General features: G+C 42.9%; 1 protein-coding gene and 1 long non-coding RNA gene across 4 annotated transcripts in view; one reads left to right on the forward strand and one right to left on the reverse strand.

Annotated features, from left to right (window-relative positions):
• SUCLG1 (succinate-CoA ligase GDP/ADP-forming subunit alpha) overlaps window positions 1–10,519 on the reverse strand; it is a 40,760-nt gene extending 30,241 nt beyond the window's left edge. Inside the window, exons 1-3 of one of the 3 annotated variants that reach the window (XM_047853650.1) lie at window positions 6,941–6,973; window positions 5,532–5,685; window positions 44–147 (exon numbers count right to left, since the gene is read on the reverse strand). In XM_047853650.1, the coding sequence (XP_047709606.1) occupies window positions 44–147; window positions 5,532–5,685; window positions 6,941–6,958 (276 nt within the window). In that variant the 5' untranslated portion in view covers window positions 6,959–6,973. Of the gene's footprint in view, window positions 1–43; window positions 148–5,531; window positions 5,686–6,940; window positions 6,974–10,018; window positions 10,177–10,363 lie in introns of those variants that run through there. The other 2 variants (XM_047853651.1, XM_047853652.1) reach the window with 2 other exon arrangements.
• Window positions 10,520–10,776: 257 nt separating this feature from the next.
• LOC125162528 (uncharacterized) lies at window positions 10,777–18,256 on the forward strand. The gene is made up of 2 exons (XR_007151072.1): window positions 10,777–11,016; window positions 16,780–18,256. It is a non-coding gene; the product is annotated as an uncharacterized LOC125162528 (long non-coding RNA).
• The last annotated feature ends 2,654 nt before the right edge of the window (window positions 18,257–20,910 follow it).

A 20,910-nucleotide genomic window follows, 5' to 3' on the forward strand; every position in this document is an offset into this window, starting at 1 on the left:
TGTATATGTAGTATGCATCTTTATAAAACATCTTGACACGTACCTGCTTACCGGTGAAACCCTGGCAAATAACCTTCGTATTTTTATCAACGTAGAGATGTTTCCGGGAAGCTATATAGGAACAATGCCTAATTCCATTCTGTTGCCCTGAAAAGTAAAGAAAATATGACACATTATAATTTCTCCAAACTATTGGACCATGAATTGAACTTAGTGACACACACACACACACACACACACAAAACAAAAAAACACAACCACCTCAAACCCTCTAATACAGCGGCTATCTTGTGATCATGGAAACTTTAAGTGACACACAAAGACTACAGAAATAGAGAAACAAACAAAAAAGGACACTGTTCTCTTCTCCAGTATCCCCTCTACCAAGAACCACAATCTTGTATCCTTTTCTAAATGTATAAAGAAAAGCTTAAGCTTAGAATTTTCATTCCCCAAAGACAAATGGCTCAAATTAAATCCAGGGACCAGGTATCATTTGTACTAATAATGTTTGCTAAACAGCCACATGCTTTGCCCATTTTACTCAACCTTTTTTTTTTTTTTAAGTTTCCTTATTTTTTTAGTAATCTCTACACCCAGTGTGAGGCTCGAACTCACAACCCCGAGATCAAGAGTCACATGCTCCTCCGACTAAGCCAGGCAGACGCCCCTTCCTTACCCAATCTGTTAAAGCCCAACATCTATAAATAACAGGTAAGTGAAGAGGCACAATTTGTTAGGAGAGCTTGTAAGAACTACTCTGCAAGTCATTCCCCAAAATAACATTAAATATTAACATTAAATGTTAACATTCAATCTTAAGTCAGAGATAAAACTTGTCTAATACACAACCCAAGGTTACTCAATTTGATATCTTCTGATGTAAGACACCAGACCTTACATATAGAAGAAACAGAGAAAATGAAATAAATAAGCAGATGAGAGAAGAACATGTAAAAAAATATCTATTTTCAGCAAACTACCTCAATGAAAACTGATAAATCTCTTTAGTTACTAATACCAGCTCCCGTATTTCACAAGTCAGTAGAAAGCAAAGCACTGATGAAATAAAAGTGTGGGCTACTCTCTGACTACTTTAAAACCTTCATTATAGCCCCAACTTGCTGTCTCTGTGGCCCATCCCTGGCCCTTTTGAAGTGTCAGGCCATCCTCTTACCATTGAATTAACCCATAGAAGCTAACTCTAGAAAAGAACATCTTATGACATATTTGTCCAGAGTCTACTCCATGCTTTCTGTTTTGAATCGCTGCCTCTTGCCCTCCTAAATCCTCTGACCTTAGGTTCCATAACTGATCTGTATCTGGCCCTTTGGGTATCTCTTGAGCAGTCTTCAACTCCTGTGCATACCTCAGTTTCTAACAACTTTGAATTTTGGAATCCCTTGTACCTCTAGGGAAGAGACAGGCCAAGATTCACCCTTCTCAACTGGGAGAGGAGTGTTCTATGTGCACATAGATCTGCTGGGTAACAGAGAGCTGCATTTTTGAACTGGAGTATGCTGAACGAGGGACCATTAGGGGGCACTGAGGGTCAAGTCCTGCCACAGTGGGCACAGCCAAGCACCTGAACCTAGGACAGCAGACCCTACAAAGGGAATTTGCAGCCTCAGGGCTCACCCTAGCCAGTGCTGTCACTTAAGACCCATTCTTGCCAATGGCTCCATTCTCACAGCTGGAGACACACAACCACTATACTTGTGGAAGTATTCCCACTGCTATTCCTGACAGAATCTGCCTCACCAGTCCTTTCTATTCCTGGAATCTTCAATACATGGTCCACCATCAGGAATTTTCAGACAGGGTAACAGATTCGATTACAAGATCAAATTATAAGATCAGGGTATCTGGAGTGCATACTTGCTAAAAGGCAATACTTGCTTTTTGAAGGTAAAGCTGGGCTCTCCACAAGAATTCTTATACTCACTCTTAAGAAAGGAGAAATCAGACAGTTCACCTCTCCATCCACAGGAGCAGGAGTGGCCCTATCACCATGAGAAAAGACAGGTCTGCCTACATCCATAAAGCATGGGCTCAAGAGCAGAACAACTAAGATCACTATCTTCTTCTTCTTCTACTCCAGACCTCCTAGATTTATGGAGCTTAAGACTTCACAACCCAAGATCTCTGGTGCCCACAAAAACTGCATCAGAAAGTGTGATGAAGAGCAGCTGACCTTACAGTTTCCTAGCCCTTTGGTATTGCTCAGCCCTTGACATTCTAAACCTCTGGTGAAGTCAATCTTGGGAGATCTGCCATGCATATGTGTGGGCATGTGTGTGCACGTGTGCATGGGATCTCTCATCTACTGTATGAGCCCACGCTCATATAGATGTAACTGCAGCTAAGCTATAATAGGCTATCATGACCTTTGAGCCAAATCTAAAATATATGTTTGAACACAAGAAATTCCCGATATTTTGCCCTAACAAGAAACCTACATGATGCCAGACAAGGTGTCACCGGTACTGAAATGAGGATGCTAGAATAATCAAGCACATACCCTAGTTCCTGGAGTTGTCATCATTCATTTATTCAGTCAACATTGTGGATCACCTATGCCAAGCCACAATACCAAGTATCAAGGATAAAGTGTTGAATAAGAATCTCAGCCCTCAAGAGACCCACAATTCACCTGAACTGACATAAAGCAGGCCAGAAGTACAGTTGAAAAGTACTGTGGTAGGAATAGGCCTTGGACATCTGAGGTAGATAAACTCTCCTGTCCCAACTCAGTCTGTGTATATTGGGGGGTAGGGGAGGGTTTGGGGCCGGGAGGTCAGAGAGGATAGGGTTAAGGGATGGATTCCTCACTGGGGCTACCTCCAAAATGAGCCCCAGACTACCAGCAGTTCACACCTAAAATCCCTGCTACTTTATTGACTTCCAACCTCCTAAAGAAGTAGAGGGTTGTATGGTTCCCGGCAATGGCTGTAATCTCTCTGCAACTAAAAACTCTCTTCACATCTGCCCTAATTCTAGCCCATGCAACCCCTTGGCCTCAGATCATCTAACCAGACACATGCACCTGCATAGTAAAGATCAACATGTCACAGGAGATCCCAGATAAGGAACCACTGACTACTATATGCCTCTTTTTCCAAAATACTGCTCCAGGACATGTAGGTCAACTGAATGAGAGATGCTAGCAATCAAAAGTCTCTGAAACTCAAAGGAAAACCTGAGGCGCCCCAGCAAGCCATGATAGTGGTACTCCATAATCACCAAAAATGCTCTTTTAATCCCAGAAACTCACCCCACCCCAGAGGAGCCTGCCCTATCTCTGGCCTTTTACACCAAGCACATTCTCCCAGATACCATGGCTGTGAGGAGGACCTAAGTACAGAGGCTGACTGTACTTCATAGTTCTCCTCACCTTCATCTGTGCCTCCTCTACAGCTTCAGGATGGAAATAATGCAAAATATGCTTATATTCCAAGCAAAACTCACCGAATTCTTACTTCTATCATTCTTTTCCTCATCCTTTCCTACTTTATAATATTATGGCCCAGAATCGCAGGCTGGAGGCTCCCCAAGAAAGCAGCCTCTCCTCATCCCCACTCCTGCACCTCTTCCCCTTCCTTCCCACAATCCCACCGATCTCTTTCATTTGGCCTGGCAGAGAGCAAGCGACTAGCTGCTGTAAACATTAAATCTGTCAGACCAGCTCTATGCATGTTCTTTCCCTACTTGATTACCTCTCCACTCAAACCATCAATCAAACGCCCAAAGTAATGAAAAATAGTCTACTCTACTTCTGCTGAAGAAAGCAAAGTGGTTTACAGCACAGATCTTCAATTGTCCGTCCACCACTAAAAGATGCTCAGTCACATTTTGGTTTTAAATGTGAACCTGACCTCTATAAAACTACCAAGTAACTAGAGAAAGTGATTTCGTAAGGTTAAATCAAGAACACAAGGTATACACGAGTGGTCCCACCATCTTGCAAATACCTTTCACCTTTCAATTAAGAGAGTCAATGGTACTCAACTCCCTAAGAATTTCACTTGCATTAATTCATGTAAGTTCACATTTAAATAAAACATTGGACAGTGAGGAATCCTTAAGTCTTCACATGACATTCATGACTTGTGAATATAATGGGGCGTGTTTAGGGGATCTGAGATTAAGAAGAATGGAACCTGCAAACACTTTTATGTGGTATATAATACTTATGCCACACACTATGTACGGATGGGTGCACACAATCTGCTACTTTGTTTACTGCCTTATTTCTCAGAAAAATTATTTAAGTTTAAATTTAGTTCAAGATTATTTCAAGTACCATCTAAATACTTTGGAACTTCTAAATGTAAATGCCATGACTATAAGGCCCGTGTCTTGTATACCATAGTGTCTCCCATATGGTAAAGTGCCTTACAGAGTCGTGGTACAACATATGTTCACTGAATTTCAGGACAAGAGACAGGGTCTATAAAAAACACACCTCTATCAAGCTAAATGTCACAAGTTCCATCTCATTTTTCCTACTTAAGGGGAAAGAAGGGGAGAAAAACCTACATCCATTTTTGTACATGCAAAGATCACAGGTTTCCCTAAAATTCTTCTAAATATTGCACAGAAGTCCAGCCCTAAATGCTGCTAGCAGTCCTCAAAGCTTTTATCTTAATCTGGTACAAATTCCATACTAACCTTTTTTTTTATTAAAGCAAATAGAATCCAGATGCAGTAACGTGATGTAAATAGACTATTTCACAACAGGAAAAAAGAAAGAGCTTAAAGCAAAACATACCATAAGTAGAGATAAGGCAGTGACAGACCAGGAAGTGTTTTCATAACACATTAACAGACAAGGAATTAACTTTAGCAACATGAAGCACCAACAAGGTAGAGACCAAAGCCTAACAGAAAAATGGATAATGGCCATGAACAAGAAACACAACTAAAGACAGACAAATGGTATACCAACAGATGATGAGCTACCTAACTTAACTAATGTTAAGAAAATGAGCATTTTAGGGGCACCTGGGTTGCTCAGTCAGTTGAGGGTCTGGATCTTGATTTCAGCTCAGGTCATGATCTCATGGTTCATGAGATCAAGCCCCAGGCCGGGCTCTGCACTGACACCACAAAGTCTTCTTGGGATTCCCTCTGTCCCTCCCATGCTTACATGTGCACACCTACGCACAGTCTCTCTCTCAGTCTCTGTCTCTCTCTCTCTCAAAATAAATAAATACACATTACCGAAAGAAAGAAAGAAAGAAAGAAAGACAGAAAGAAAGAAAGAAAGAAAATGAGTGATTTAAATTACATATTAGGGCAGCAGGAAGGCCTGAGGTTTGCCACCAGGAAGAATTTCCCAATGGTGAAGGCTGCAGCTGCCACACCTTGGGCCATCTCCAGGGAACGTGGTGGTGATGCCTTCTCTCCAGGTTCTTAGAAATCGGGCAGCCTAACCTTGGGACTGCATCCCAGGAGTGTCTGAAAAGGGCTCTAAGGAAACAGAAAGGCCTAGGCTTGAGTTCATGCTCTGCTGATCACCAGCCACTGACCTGGGACAGATCTTTTGATCTCCCTTAACCTCAGTCTTCCCAACTGTAAATGGAATAACAGCTGCCCACAAGGATTCTGTGATGTTGTTATCAGATGATGCTTGTAAACTGGGTAGCAAAGTGGCCCGTATGCTCCCCAAACTGGGTTAACATCCTACATGAACACAAAGGTAAGTCATATAATTCATATTTTAAAATAAGTCCAATGAGAAATGTTTCATATATGTCCTCATGCATATCCTATATATGTTTATCTGTAAATATACTAATCCATGTCTACAAATATTATGTAGTATATACACATACACTTGTAACTTTTTACCCTATGAAACATTTTTAAAGGTGCAGCCTGTGAGAAAAATGGGGACAGTAATATTATGTGCCTCATAGGCAATATGAGAATTAAATGAGTTCATAATATAAAGAGCACGTAGAATGATGCCTAGGGTACAGCAAGTGCTATTTCACTCTTCACTATCTATATCATTATGATTATCAATGCAGAATGAGAAGACCACACTGCTCTGAGGTGTTCTTTGTGCCAAGCTATCTGCCAGGTACTAGGGATTCAGAAGCCAACAAGATGGGCTCGGGTCCTACCCACAAGAAGAGTCCTACCCTGTAAGACAGCTAAATATTAAACAAAGAAACACAAAACTACACGAGTTGCACTGTAACAAAAGCTATGGAGGAAAGGGGCTGAGTAATGAGAGGGATGTGCCTTCAACAAGGGTGATAAATTTGTATCATCCAGTTAGTCACATGCTGAGTCCTCTTCCCCAAAGAGAGCAACCACATCATTTATGAAATGGCTGTGGGATGCATGATGAACCTATGGCCAGAGAGCGCCTGCCCAGATGGGACTCAAACCATAGCCTTTTTTGACCACTCCCATGCTCCCAACCAATAATCAGAGACTCTGTTCATGAAAATACTCCTCTTCCAAATTACCTCACAAACTGGGTTCCTTGTTACTCATTTATTCATGCATGCACTTATGAATTTAATAAATGGATATTTACCAATGGCATATTATATATATGTATAAAATATATATACTATCGTGGTCCCTGCCTATAGAACTTTATAGCAGAGTAACTTGGCAGCTGCTAACTCCCAAACCCCAAACAATCCACTACTCAAATGCGAAATTATATATTCATTTAATATTTACTTACAAATGAAGCTTAGCTGGCCTAAAGTGCCATATTTCATCAAATCTAAAATACTACTGAAGTACTATTAAGAACTAATAAGAGAGAAAAAAATGCTGCCAATTTATTGTAGATATGCTCAATTATAAGACACATCTCGATTTTAGAAATATTATAATGTAATAAAAGGGGGGGGGGGCTATAGCAACAACACTCCTGTCCTTTGGTAAAACGAGACTGTTTTCCTATACTTACGGAAATTATTTTGAACATCCCCAATTATGCTTCTGTGGAAAAATGAATTTGAGGTCAGAAAATCACATTACTTCCTCATGGCTACGCTGGTACATTTAGATGAAGACCATTTCATATTTCTCAAATAGAGATTTGCTTCTCAGATGCAATGGCAACAGATACTAATATCAGAAACATCACTGCTGAGGGTCCCCTTTCCCCAACTACACTTCTGAATATTTGCCTGATTCCAAAATCAGCTTACACAACTTGGCAAACACATGAAAAAGGCAGGTGGCATCTTTGAGCAGGGTAGTCACCTCAACAAAACAACAAGGCTGCCAAAAATGAAAAAAGAATGAAAATTAAAAAGAAAAAGAGGGGTGCCTGAGTGGCTCAGTTGGTTGAACATCCGACTCATGGTTTCAGCTCAGGTCATGATCCCAGGGTTATGGGATCGAGCCCTGCATCAGGCACTGGCATTGGGCATGGAGACTGCTTAAGATTCTTTCTCTCTGCCCCTCTCCCCAGCTTGAGCTCTCTCTCTTGAAAGAAAGAAAGAAAGAAAGAAAGAAAGAAAGAAAGAAAGAAAGAAAGAAAGAGACAAGAAGAAAAGAAAAAAAGAACACCACAGACCACAGCTTCAGAAGGGAACTATAGTGTCACAAAGCATGTACTAGTAAAAAGAATACTACAGAGTCAGAAAACCTGAGTTCTAATATGCATTCTGATATTGGCCAGGAAACTTTCTGAGTTTATTTCCTCATTTGCCAAATAAAGACATGACACCAGTTGGATTGTAAAGTTCACTTTCTGGCATTAAAATACCATAATTCAGGGGCTAAAAATACTGCCTCCTGTTCCCTATTTATTCTACAAGACCCAACCTACAGGAATCCCTGGCTTGTGTTTAAAATGACCTTGCAGGAGCCCCTGGGTGGCTCAGTTGGTTAAGCGTCCGACTTTGGCTCAGGTCATTATCTCTCGGTCCTTGAGTTTGAGCCCAGCGTCGGGCTCTGTGCTGGCCGCTCAGAGCCTGGAGCCTGTTTCGGATTCTGTGTCTCCCTCTCTCTCTGACCCTCCCCCATTCAAGCTCTGTCTCTGTCTCAAAAATAAATAAACGTTAATAAAAATAAAAATAAAATGACCTTGCATAGCTTTGTGTTTCTTGAAACACTTTACTAACTCCACTTCAAATGTGCTTATAAAATCGTTAAACTGGTTCATGGAAGAAATCTTCCTTATTTTTCATTTTATTTTCTTTCCTCACTTCAACTGGATTCTTTCCCTTTTTTTATAAACTATAAAACTGGTTTGTTCTTGCTTTGTTCTTCGGGTTGTTTGGGTTCAAAAATTTCTAAACATTCCAACAGGGCTCTGGAAGACACCTACAAAGTGTTTGAGTTGGGTTTTTTTTTGTTGTTTTTTTCCTAAAGCAAATCAATATTGCAACACTTGTGACCTTCAGCACAAATGTACCCTTCAGTTGCTACTGAAACTTAAGAGGACAAAGGAAACAAAATTCTCTAGCATCTCTAGTTCTATTACTAACCTCAGAGCATAAATAAGTTGTGACCACGCTAAAAAAAAAAAGTTTGCTAGGTGGAACTGTTGTGGCTGCTGTTTTACTAGTGAAAGTGGAAATGGGTTTAAAAATGTGGCCTGAGTAGATTTGGAGGATTTAGAGGGATTTCTGCACTAAACACCATAGTCTGTAACCCCTCTAATATAGGAGATAAATTAGTTTAGATCTCAGACTCTCAGATTCTTAATAACAGATTGATCACATGACTAGGATAAATGAAGACCATTTGAGCAACAGAAAACTACACTTGATGGTTTTTTAAGGCCCTGTGTAGGAAAAAAGAACTCCCAGTTCTGTGAGCAAAGGGTTACTAAATATTGGTAAGCGTGGATTAAAGATCCTGATTCTTTAGACACTTCTCCTAAGACTCTCCTCCTACTAAGACAGCAGACCTACCTGAGGCTAGGATTTTTCAGAAACTCAGAGGAGCAGGACCCCAGGTGAGAATGACATGGCTATAATTAATCCCTTTTTCTCTTCTGCTTACAATACATTCAACTGTCCTTTAAATTATACACAAGAATCTCCAGAAAACTTTCCCAAATAAACCCAACTTTTTCCTACTTGCCAAAGTTATCTAGCCAGATGTTTGTCCTACCAGATGTGGTCTGGTTAAGGAAGTGTAGCTATTAAGTGCATACTCATCCTCCCACACTTTTGGAATGTAATCTTCTCAAGAAATGAATTAAGTCTTGTCCAATACTCAGTACAAGCCGAATTACGAGGGAAGTGTAAGAAAGGAAGAATAAAACTATCGCTGAGTGTGTATTACATCCCGGGTACCTTATATAAATTGTTTCAATAATTCTGCACAGTGAGCCCAGATTATCCTGTACTTCATCATTTCCAGGATGCACATTTTTTCACTTTTCAAGATGTCTTAAATCTGGATGCATCTGACAACTCATTATGGCATGGCACAATTTTAATTGGCAATCATTTTCTACTGTTAGTAGTAGACAAAATAATGGTGCCCCATACAAGTGATGATGTCTCACATTCATTAAAATATTATTTTCATGGGATTGGAAACAGAAATTGAGAAGCAGATTCAGAAAAGTGCCTAGGGTTACTACACAGACTGTAAGGGACTAACCAGACTTCAAATGTGATATGGTTAATTTCAAAGTCTCTTCCTATACAGTCAACCTAACACAGAGACTTTGAACACAGCAAGAATTTTCAATAGTCAGCATTACTCAAAGACTAGCAACCTTGGGTATTAAATGTTCAGGAACCGAGGAGTCCACACCGCCTGGTGGAGACACTGCAAATAGTTGGTTAAGGTTCCAGCCAAACCTAAACTTCTAGGAGTCTTCTGGGCTATGCTGACTCTGGGGTACAGAACCCAGCTTTCTGCTAAGTCTACAATCTACAGGGAAAAAACAAAAACAAAACCAAAAACAAGCGGCAGCCTTACTCCCTCTCCCCAGTTTGCTACTGAGACATTCTTCCCCCATCTCTCCATCTAGACGCTCAACTCTCCCAGCTGAGTTCATCCTGGACCACCTCACCTCTCACTCCCAAATAGGGGCAGTCTAGATGCCGCCCCCATCCGGCCATTCATCATCGCGGGCGCTAGAGCATGCCCCCAGGTCTGCAGGGCTCCCAGACCCGAATCCGGGTTCGGCCACCCTACTTAGGCCAGCAGCCCAAGTCACGCCCCCCACCCCACAAAGCTCCAGCAAAGCTCCTTCCGCCCCAGGAGGTCCCCGACGTGGGGCCGCACTCTCGCGGCTCCCAGGCCCCCGCTGAGGTCCGGCCCCGGAGGGCCCAGCCACGGCCTGGGCCGGGACGTTGGGCCCGGCGAGGCCAGGAACTCTCGGAGACCTGGAGGAGAGAGTCTCGGCTGGACTCACGGAGGAAGGAGCGCGACAGGAGGCGGGCGGCTGCCAGGCAGCTGCTGCCAGAGGCCATGGTCGCAGTGACAGCGGCAGCGGCAAGAGCTGCGGTCATCCACCAATGACACTCCCAGGCCCCCGGGGACCTGGTAAGGGCCGAGGCTCGAAGAGGAAATGGGTGGCCATGGCAGTCGCCTAAATGAATATTCCGCCGCAGAGACTTCGCCAAACATTGGACACAGTAGGTAGAGGGGAAAAGAGGTCTCTTAACGGAGAAGAGGACATTAACTCGGCTGCTCCCCGGAAATGTGGGGAATGTAATTCAACATTAATTACAACGGCAGCTTAGGAAAAACCTCACGCGAGGCGGGTCGGCGCATAGCATTGTGGGAAATGTAGTTTGGTGGCCTCGACTTTGTGGTTTAGGTGGAGGCTTGCGGGAGGGGAAGCGAGCGGGAAAGGGGATACTCAGACCCAGGAGATGGGGTGGCAAGAGGAATGAAGTGCGAAGAGCAGTGCAGAACTTTCCGTATCCTTAAACCAATCTGGACCTTCATTTATCTCGGTTGGCATACGGAGAGGCCAATATTATTCCTCACCACATACCCTTGTGAACACCTGGAAGAATTACCGATGGTAACAATGTGAGTTCATGCTATTGTCCAGTGAAGGTAAGGAAATGACGAGAAAGACCAAAAACTACCTTACTGACACTTAATTTCTTGGAATATGGATCTTTTGGTCAAACAAGCTACCATACAGCCTTTGACTAGCACTAAGTGAATCCCCTTCCCTGGGGATCCTGGAACATTGAAGTTATAGATCAAATGTGACTGCTCCTTTTTAAACAAACCGGTCATTCCTGTAAGTGGTTTAGAAGGAAACTCAGAGTCCAGGAGTCAAAGAGTAAACAGATAAAGTAATCTCTCTCCCTGCTTCCAAACATGATCTGAGGTTCCTTGTCATTCTCATCAATAGAATTATGATAATTTACTGACGTAGTAATTACAATTTACACTGAGCTATGTGATGTATGAGTAGGATTACCCAACAGAGATTTCCCAATATTTCTTCTATGATCCATATATTGTCAGTCCTGGGTTGGACTTGTCTACTCACAAATCCCTCCCTTATCTAATGTATTATGTTCTTGCGATCATGTATTTAAATAGTATCAGTGGTGGGGTGCCTGGGTGGCTCACCCCACCCAGATTGAGCCAAGGACTCTTGATTTTGACTTAGGTCATGATCCCAGGGTCATGAGTTCAAGTCCCACTCTGGCTCCGCACTGAGCGTGGAGTCTACTTAAGATTCTCTCTCTCCCTCTACCCCTATCCACCTGCCCATCAAATGAAATAAAATAAACAGTGGTTTCCAAATAGGTCCAGTATGAAGACTCATTTTCAAGAGCAAAGTTCTTCCTAAACATTTACATGATGATAGTTATGTTTTTAGTTTTATTTAATTGGTAAAATGCATGATGACAAGAAATAGAATTCTGGTATGATTGTAATGAATTTTTATTCCCACAAGACACGGATTTTAGCTTGTTTTGTACACTGATGTATCCTCAGCATCTAGAACAATGGCTGGCACAAAAAGAGAACTCATTACTTGTTGAGCATTATTTCTTGAATTGACAGATAAGAAATAGCATATACATTTATTTATTGAATCCACACACAAAGTTTGATGGTGTTTCAATCATTCAGAATAACTACACCTCTGCCCTAATTCTATAGCTCATTGATAGGAGACAGTTGCAGTAGGCGCTAACTATACTACCTATTTTTATATGCAGATTGGTTTTGGAGTCAGACAGATCTGGATTCAAATTCCCATACTGTTGTGGGCTGTGTGACCTCTGGTTTTTCTCACTGAGATGGGTATGAAAATCCCTGTCTCATAATAGTGTTGTGAGCAGTTAATGCTCTTTGTACCTTATAAACATTCAGTAAATGGTAGTTATTATCATTAAAGATAAGAACTTTCATCTTCACGTGGCAGGATGATGTTTTGAAGTTCCACCAGATGTGGAATAGGACATTTCCATGTGTGTCCAAACTTTGGCTAAAGCCCCAAAGATGAGGGCAAAAGGCCATAAGTAACTCCACATTCTAAGGAGGGAAGCCTAAGAGATACGTCCCTCAAGATTGTAATAAGAGTAGGACAGAATTGTTTTTGGATTCTCCCACTCACACCCTAGCAACTCAAATAAGCAAAAGACTGGAATTCATTGAATGAGGGAATTCTGAGTCATGAGTTGTCCCCTGAGGTTCCCCTTTCCTCTCACCCCACCAGACAAGTTCGTGGCAAAGGGCTCCTTACTAAAAGGACTGGCATTAAATCAAGGCTAAATCCTTGCATAACTGCAGAAGTTCATGAACCTACCCCAGTGTCCTAAAGTAGATCTAGTCAAAGAACATTCAGGAAAACTTGAGTTTGGATGTCAGACCTAAACATAAAGCCTAATATCTGCTTCCTGTCTGGAGAACTTCAGGCAGGAGGCTGTCTAGAACAACCCTCACTTGGAGGCAGGGCATTGTTTGGTATGGCAAGATGTGTAATAATCCCATGGGTGAAATTGATGCCAGGAAAGAAAGCTGAGCTTCCCCCTAAGGATCTCCTGCTGGGACAAGGAACCATAGCATAAAAAACCATGGAAGATTCCCCCCCTCCCCAGGGGCAGGAGGGGGACAGTGTAGGGGAGAGGTTTACAGGAGGTCAGCCAAAGAGCATATAACTCATCAGGATACTGTGCAGATGGGGTTCCCTAGGCAGGGTGGGAGGAGAGGAGCTACGGAGAAACCCACAGCATTCCAGAGCATAAAGACCAGAGAGAACCTCAGATCACCCCATTTAAGAGATTTTATCCAAACCTCACCCCACCCCTGCAGGAGCCAAAAGCAAGGAAAGAGGAGAAGGAGTAAAAGAAGGAGGAGTAAACAGACCTTGACTCCTTCCCAGCTGCAGGTTGTGGAGCCATAGATCACACCAGACATTGGAGGGGGTAAGGAGCTTTGAATTAGGTATAAGATTTACATTTTTGAATTGGATTTAATGGGACTTAGAATTATTAATTTTTTTTTAATTAAGGCAATTTTCCCCACGAATAAAAATCCAAAAGTTACAAAAAAATTATATAGTGAGAAATCTTTCTTCTGTTTCCCCACTACCCAGTTCTCCCAGGTTAAATCAATATTATCCAATTTCTTGTGTAGACTTCCAGATCTACTTTGCACATATACAAGCATACATATGTATCCATTCTCGTACCCCCCACATCACCCTTCTGTGTTGCCACTAATGTGGGAAGAAAAAGGGCCAAAACAGGACTGGTGGGGGAGTCAGGAGACCAGCAGTCAAGGTGACTACTATCCATGCTGGCAGTCCCACGGCCATGTCTTTTTCTGCTTAATTTATTCTGAAGAACCAAGAATCTTGCAACCAAGAACTTGACAGGTCTGAGCTAAGTAATGAGGTTCAAACTATTGGAACAAAGTCTCTCATTTGCATTATTTTTAAGGAAATAAATCAGCTGTTGACACTGATCTGTATACCCCAATCAGACCAGAAAAGAGAATCTGACCAAGACTCTGGTGGATTCTCTAACTGATAAAGGAAATACGGGTTTGTTTGTTTTTCTTTAATATATAGAAGAGGAGTTCTAGTTCTGTATTTTACCTTGATTTTAATATGAGCCCCCATTCTTCCAGGATTTCAAATCCATCTTCTTTCACCAGAGTTTTGTCTAAATTTCTGGTGGAATGTTGGGGCGAGTTGGATGAGGCAGAAGAAGCATTTGGTCCTTTGTCCATACAGGCAGCCCCTCATGTGCATCCTTCCATCTCATTCTCAGCTAGTGCTGTATCATCCCTTCCTCCTACTTGCAATGCTCCTCTTGGTCTGGCTCTACCAGCTATTTCTGGGCTCTTCTTAGGTGCGTGAGAGCCACTCGACCCCTCTGGTGCTGTGCTGGACCATAGCTAACATCCCTGCTTGCCTAGATGCACCGTTTAGCAGAATCTTGTAACCATTCTGCTTGCTTTCTCTCTCATCTGTCTCTGTCTCTCTCTGTTTCTCTGTCTCTTTCTTTTTTTTAAATTTTTTTTTTAACGTTTATTTATTTTTGAGACAGAGACAGAGCATGAATGGGGGAGGGTCAGAGAGAGAGGGAGACACAGAATCCGAAACAGGCTCCAGGCTCTGAGCTGTCAGCACAGAGCCCGACGCGGGCCGCGAACCCATGGACCATGAGATCATGACCTGAGCCGAAGTCGGACGCTTAACCGACCGAGCCACCCAGGCGCCCCTCTCTGTCTCTTTGGCTAGGGGCCAAATTGTCTCCCCACCCTCCAAATTCATATGTTGAAGTCCTAGCCCCCCTGATGGCTATATTTAGAGTAAAGAAGTAATTAGGGTTAAATTAGGTAAATTAGGGTTAAACACCAATATTATTAGCGTTCTTATAAAAAAAAATACAAGAAGGGTGCCTGGGTGGCTCAGTCAATTGAGCGTCCAGCTTTGGCTCAGGTTATAATCTCACAGTTCATGGGTTCGAGTCTCACATCAGGCTCTGTGCTGACAGCTCAGAGCCTGGAGCCTGCTTCGGTGTTTCCCTTTCTCTGCTCCTGTCCCACTAATGCTCTATCTCTCTCTCAAAAATAAATAAACATTTTAAAAAATCATTAAAAAAAAAAAAAAGAAATACAAGAGAGCTCTCTCTTTCCACCATGTGAGGACACAGCCAGAAGGCAGCCATCGTCAAAGTAGCAAGAGAACTTTCACCAGGAGCCAAATTGGCCAACACCTTGATTTTGGACTTTCAGTCCCCAGAACTGTGAGAAATTTCTGTTGTTTAAGCCACCCAGTCTGTAGTATTTCTTTATGGCAACCTGAACACACAAATACACCCTGCTTCGTGTATCCCTTAACTCATTTTGGTGATTCTTTTGACTACTCGCCTCCCTCCACCTTCAAGCAGGGGGACTTGCGGGGGGGGGGGGGGGGGCGGGGATCAATGCCTAAGCTCTCCTGGCTCCCTGCTCGTTTCCTAGCCTGGGATCCTTTTCTGGTCTTGGAAACATTAACTCACATTTTTGGTCCAAATCTAAGTTGTTTCTGCCATTCTCAGGGACTTTGAGATACACATTCCTTTCCTGGGGGCAATTGAGAGTGCCAGAAATAAATTGGTAAGGGGAAGGAGTAGAAATATTTAGGAGAAGAGGGCCAAAGAAGGAGCTACTGGAAGGAAAAGCATCAGTTAATGTTACAGATTACCTCCCTGCTGCAATCTGGGTGCCCCAAAGCTTTGTGTGTATTCACCTAGGCAGTCTGACTGCCATGTGGAAATGGAACAAAAAGAACCTTGTCTAGTGCCTTAGCTCAAGGTGCTGTAACAAAGTACCACAGACAGGGTAGCTTATAAACAACAGAAATTTATTTCTCGCAGCTCTGGAGGCTGGACATCCAAGATCAGGGTGCCAGCATGGTCAGGTTCTGGTGAGGGTCCTCTTCTGGGCTGGCCCTTCTATAGCCTCACATGGCAGAAAGAGGACAAGACAGTGCTCTGAGTTCCCTTTTATAAGCACACTGATCCCATTCATGGAGTTCCACCCTCATGACCTGATCATCTCCCAAAGGCCCCACCCTCTCATACCATCACATTGGGAAGTAGCTCTCAACATAGAAAGGGGGGTTGGGGGGGGAGCACAAATATTCAGTCCATTGCATCTTGGACTAGTTCTGCCAACTTCTTTATGGGCAGAAAACAAAACAAAACAAAACTGCCAGCCTTCCAAATGGAGAAAATCTTCTTCATCTTCACTGGCACAAGCATACTCGAAGAGAAACATATTGGAGCTGAGAAAGGCTGGGGCCTCTGGGGCTGATGAGCCAGCCTAATCCCTCAGGCTCCACTATAGGTGTGAGTAATTCCTTCATAAAACAAGTGTAGAGTATAGGAGCTTGCATCCTTCGCCCTACTTTATGGAAGATGGCACAACACAAATCAGAAACACTTGACCTCAGACACAGCTCCAGCTTTTGGAAAACTACAAGACATGAGTCACAAAGACTGGGGATTATTTTCATCTCAAGTGCAGCTTCAAAGAGAGGCAGAATCACACAGCACAATTCTAAGAGCCAACTAACACCACTGGCCGATTTGAGCGGAGGCAGACTCTTTCCCTCTCCCCTTATAGGGGAGAGCCAGCTTAGCTGTCTTGAGGACAAAGAACTTTCTGAAATGCACTTGCGGGGTCCTCCTGAAAGCTTATTACAGTTCTTTGAATGATCTATCGACTCAGCACCTGCAAAGGGGAGGTCTCATCTGTGTTAGATCCTCACAAGAATGTCAAGAGCTTCAATCTCTCCTTTAGAGGAAGTGGTTTCCAAACCTAATTTATTTTCCCCATACTTGATCCCTGTTGCAGATTTGGTGCCCTGAAAACCCTGTGCAAGAGTGTGCTGGGGACCACCTCCTACAGAAGGGAAGGGAAGAGAGCAAAGTTGAAAGGAAGGAGAGGTCCAGCTGTGGTGCGGGTCCAATAACAGAGTCTTGGCCAATGCCCTTCAGAATCGCCCTGAATCGGGCAAGATGGACAGGCTTCTATAACCCCACATGGATTGTCACCAAGGTGTGAGTAGGATCGTGGCTGAGGCAGCTGTTTGCATTCAGAAAATTCCTGAAAGGGTTGGGAGAGCTGAGAGACAGCTGAAGAAGACTCTCAACCAATAGCACTCCCAGGTAGGAGGGCGACATGTCCTTCATTGAAGGAGATACGTCCTGCATCTGGGTAGTGCATCACAATACCCACTGGATGCCCCTTTCTGGGAGAAAGTCTGATAAGAAAGCAAGAATCAGTCCTCAGCAAAACCATAAAGAAGACAGCTTGGTTTGAGTGTCCCTCTTAAGATTCCCCTTCTTGTGAAGACTGACTCCTTTCCTTTTCCCTAGAAAGCCAGTGCTTTCATGCTGCCCTGTGCTGGATCCCGCCATTTTCTCACCACCTCTAAGAACTTCTGCAGACATTGTCCTGTTTCTCAGGGATTAAATACACTAGGACTTTGCTTCTGTCTCTCAAATTACAGGTTTCTTGTGCATTTTAACAGAGATCACCTATATCTTCACACAAATTAGTGATTCATGTTGAGAATTTCTGGAATTATAGTCAGGAAAGCTGTTTTTCCACCCACCTCTGATCCTTCTGAGATAACTTTCCTTCTTCATCAAATACATCTTCTAGTTCTGTGTGTGTGTGTGTGTGTGTGTGTGTGTGCTTTTTAATTTTTTGTAGCAGATGAAAATCCAGGATACCAGGACAGAACCAGATTCCATGAGATTCTGGAATGTAGCTGAAAACATTGTGACATGGTTTCCCACCCTACGGTCTAGTAGAGGGGCAAAGAAGAGTCCCAGGAATTAGTACTAAAAAGAGAGAAAAGCCCTGGGGCCCCTGGAAAAGAAAGGAGAGGGATCTTAGGACGCTGGTTGTGGCCTGAAAAAGGACTCCAAGGTGGAAGAGAGGGACCCATGTTCCTAGAAGACAAAGCACTCCACAAAAAACAACTCCAACAGCTACCAAGTGATGGCATCTCTAACTCAGGCTCCCATCCCTCATCTGTGTTCAGCATTTTCATTGCCTGGGGCTATGAAAGCCCCTTTTTCATCGGGGTTTCACATATTTGTGCAGTAAGTGGCTAGTGTTGGGCTTTGAAGTCCAATATGACCTGACAGAATTTGAAAAGATCTGCGTGGACTCAAAACGATGCACACCTTTCAATCCATGGTCTAACATGCCTTCCAAACTGTTATTTCATTCTCTAGAAAGATGAACCTTTATTTAACTTTCTTTCACAGTTAATACAAAAATAGTATACTTATTTATTATAAATTTTGCAGATAATTTCTACTTTGTGATCGATTCTTTTTGATATCATCCAAGTTCTCCAAGGTTAACACATTATTTTTATAACCAGAAAAAGAAATAATTAGCACTTTTGGTTTTTTTTATGAATGAAATGATGTGATTAGGACCCAGACTCTTAACTTACAGACTTCTGTCTGGTAGAGATGTAAATAGTTTCTATTCAGCAGAAAACTCAACCCTAAACTGTATGGTATCATTGCCCCGTTGGATATTTCCCAGTTCTATATGTCTCTTGGAAATCTCTGTGCCTCACATTCCTCCCTTGTAGGTAGGGATAATAGTACTTATCTCATAGGTTTGTTGTGTGCATTAAATGAGACACTCCATATAAAACACTTGGAGAAGAGTCTATAATAGTAAACAATAAGTGCTGTCTGTTATTATTACAAACTCATTTAACTGAAAAATCTAGGGCATATCCTTCAGGTATGGCTCAAGTAAGTCACGAGATCTTGCATCCTCACAACTCCACCCAAATCCACTAAGAGAATGCTTCTGTCTTGGCTCCTCTACCAAGAACATTGGGACTGACTATTTGGAAAGACTCGTGTGCACTTGTCAATGCAGGTGCCAGTGGGGCGGGCAGCAGCAGGCAGCAGGTGCTCCAGGCAGAGGCAAAGACACAAGAGACTCCATTCCCTGGAATCTGGGTCCTGCTATCATGGATTAAGACCCTAAAGTCCTACACAGCCCCAGTAGCCCTGCTTATTTCTACTTCATCATTTTTTTTAACATTTGTTTATTTTTGAGAAAGAAAGAGAGTGCGAGCAGGGGAGGGGCAGAGAGAGAGGGAGACACAGAATCCAAAGCAGGGTCTAGGCTCTGAGCTGTCAGCACAGAGCCTGATGTAGGGCTCAAACTCACAGACCGTGAGATCAGGACCTGAGCCAAAGTTGGACGCCCAACAGACTGAGCCACCCAGGCGCCCCTCTACTTCATGATTTTAGGCTGACTTTCACATGCTTAATAGCAGTTAACATGGTATCTTTCCTTAAAAATGATTCTCTATGCATTAATTTTTTTTTTTAAAGGGGGACATCTGGGTGGCTCCGTTGGTTGAGCAACCAACTTCAGCTCAGGTCGTGATCTCGCAGTTTGTGAGTTCAAGTCCTGAGTCAGGCTCTCTGCTGACAGCTCGGAGCCTGGAGCCTGCTTCGGATTCTGTGTCTCCGCCTCTCTCTGCCCCTCCTCTGCTCATGCTCTGTCTCTGTCTCTCTCTCTCTGTCTCTGTCTCTCTCAATAATAAATAAACGTTAAAAAAAAAAAAGATTCTCTATGAACTTAGTCCAAAGACAGGCAAGATGAAATTGTAAATAGGAAGGAAACAAGATTTAAAATGAAAACAAGTGAAAATACCCTCTACATGTTCACCCAATTCTGGTGAAGGGGACCCAGCTTACAAACATATAGAACGCAATATACATGGGCTTCATCATCAGACAGTCCAGAGCCCAAATCTCTGCCCTGGCACTCACAGCAGTATCACCTTGGAAAAATCACCTAATCTTTCTGAATCTCAGATTCCTCATTTATATGTCATGAAGCTCAAGGAGCAACTCATATGCTCTGCTTTGTTCCCCATATGCAGGAAACAGCAAGATCAGACATCCAGGTCTACCTCCCATTCTGTTCCTCTGAATGTTTTTTTTTTTTTAATGTTTATTTTTTAAGAGATGGAGAGACAAAGTGTGAGTGGGGAAGGGGTAGAGAGAGAGAGGGAGACACAGAATCTGAAGCAGGCTCCAGGCTCTGAGCTGTCAGCACAGAGCCTGATGCAGGGCTCGAACCCACAAACTGTGAGATCATGACCCCAGCTGAAGTCAGACAGTTAGCTGACTGAGTTACCCAGGCACCCCTCCTCTGAATGTTTATGACAGTCTTAAGGGAGCACAGAATGATCCAGATGGCTCTGTTACTCTGACAGAAATAGGTGACAGCAGTCCAGGCTGTGGAAGTCCATGTTCTCAGGCAGCACTGATTGCTAAGCCCCCCTCTCCTACTGAGCAGTGCCACAGTGACCCTGGAGTACTGGTTCAGTACTAGTCCATGTATCAACCACCTTGCAGATCCATCATCCTCTGTTTCTGGTGACCCACACTTCCCAAACAATTGTCCCTCCTTGTAAACCTGCCTGTAAAAGTGGTCACATCCTGTGATCCCAGGTTGGTCCACCCTACCCATCTAAGGTAAGCTGTTTTCAAAGGTTCCCAGGTGATTTCCTGCCTCTGTCGTGACACAGATGGCAATTTGTCTTGCTAAAGAAGAGGAGAACCACCCCCCCACAACGTACACCCACATATACATTCACAAATTTAATTTCTGGAGAGTATCCCTCTTGTATGGCTTCCACAAACCATACATTTTTTTATATTTATATATAAAATACGGATCAGAACACCTACTTCCCAGGGTTATTATAAAGAATAGAAGAAACAATACATACCAAAAGTGCATTGCACACTTCCTGACACATAAAAGCTCCTTGGTGAGTGTTAGTTCACCTTCCCTCTGATCCAATTAGTTACCTTTATGGTGTATTGACAGCCAAAACAAACAAACAAACAAACAAACAAAAACAGAAAAAGCTGACATTTAAGTAATACCTCTGAGGGAAATAGATGACCAAAGTTTTGG

The sequence above is a fragment of the Prionailurus viverrinus genome, chromosome A3, assembly GCF_022837055.1.
Source record: "Prionailurus viverrinus isolate Anna chromosome A3, UM_Priviv_1.0, whole genome shotgun sequence".
NCBI lineage: Eukaryota > Metazoa > Chordata > Mammalia > Carnivora > Felidae > Prionailurus > Prionailurus viverrinus.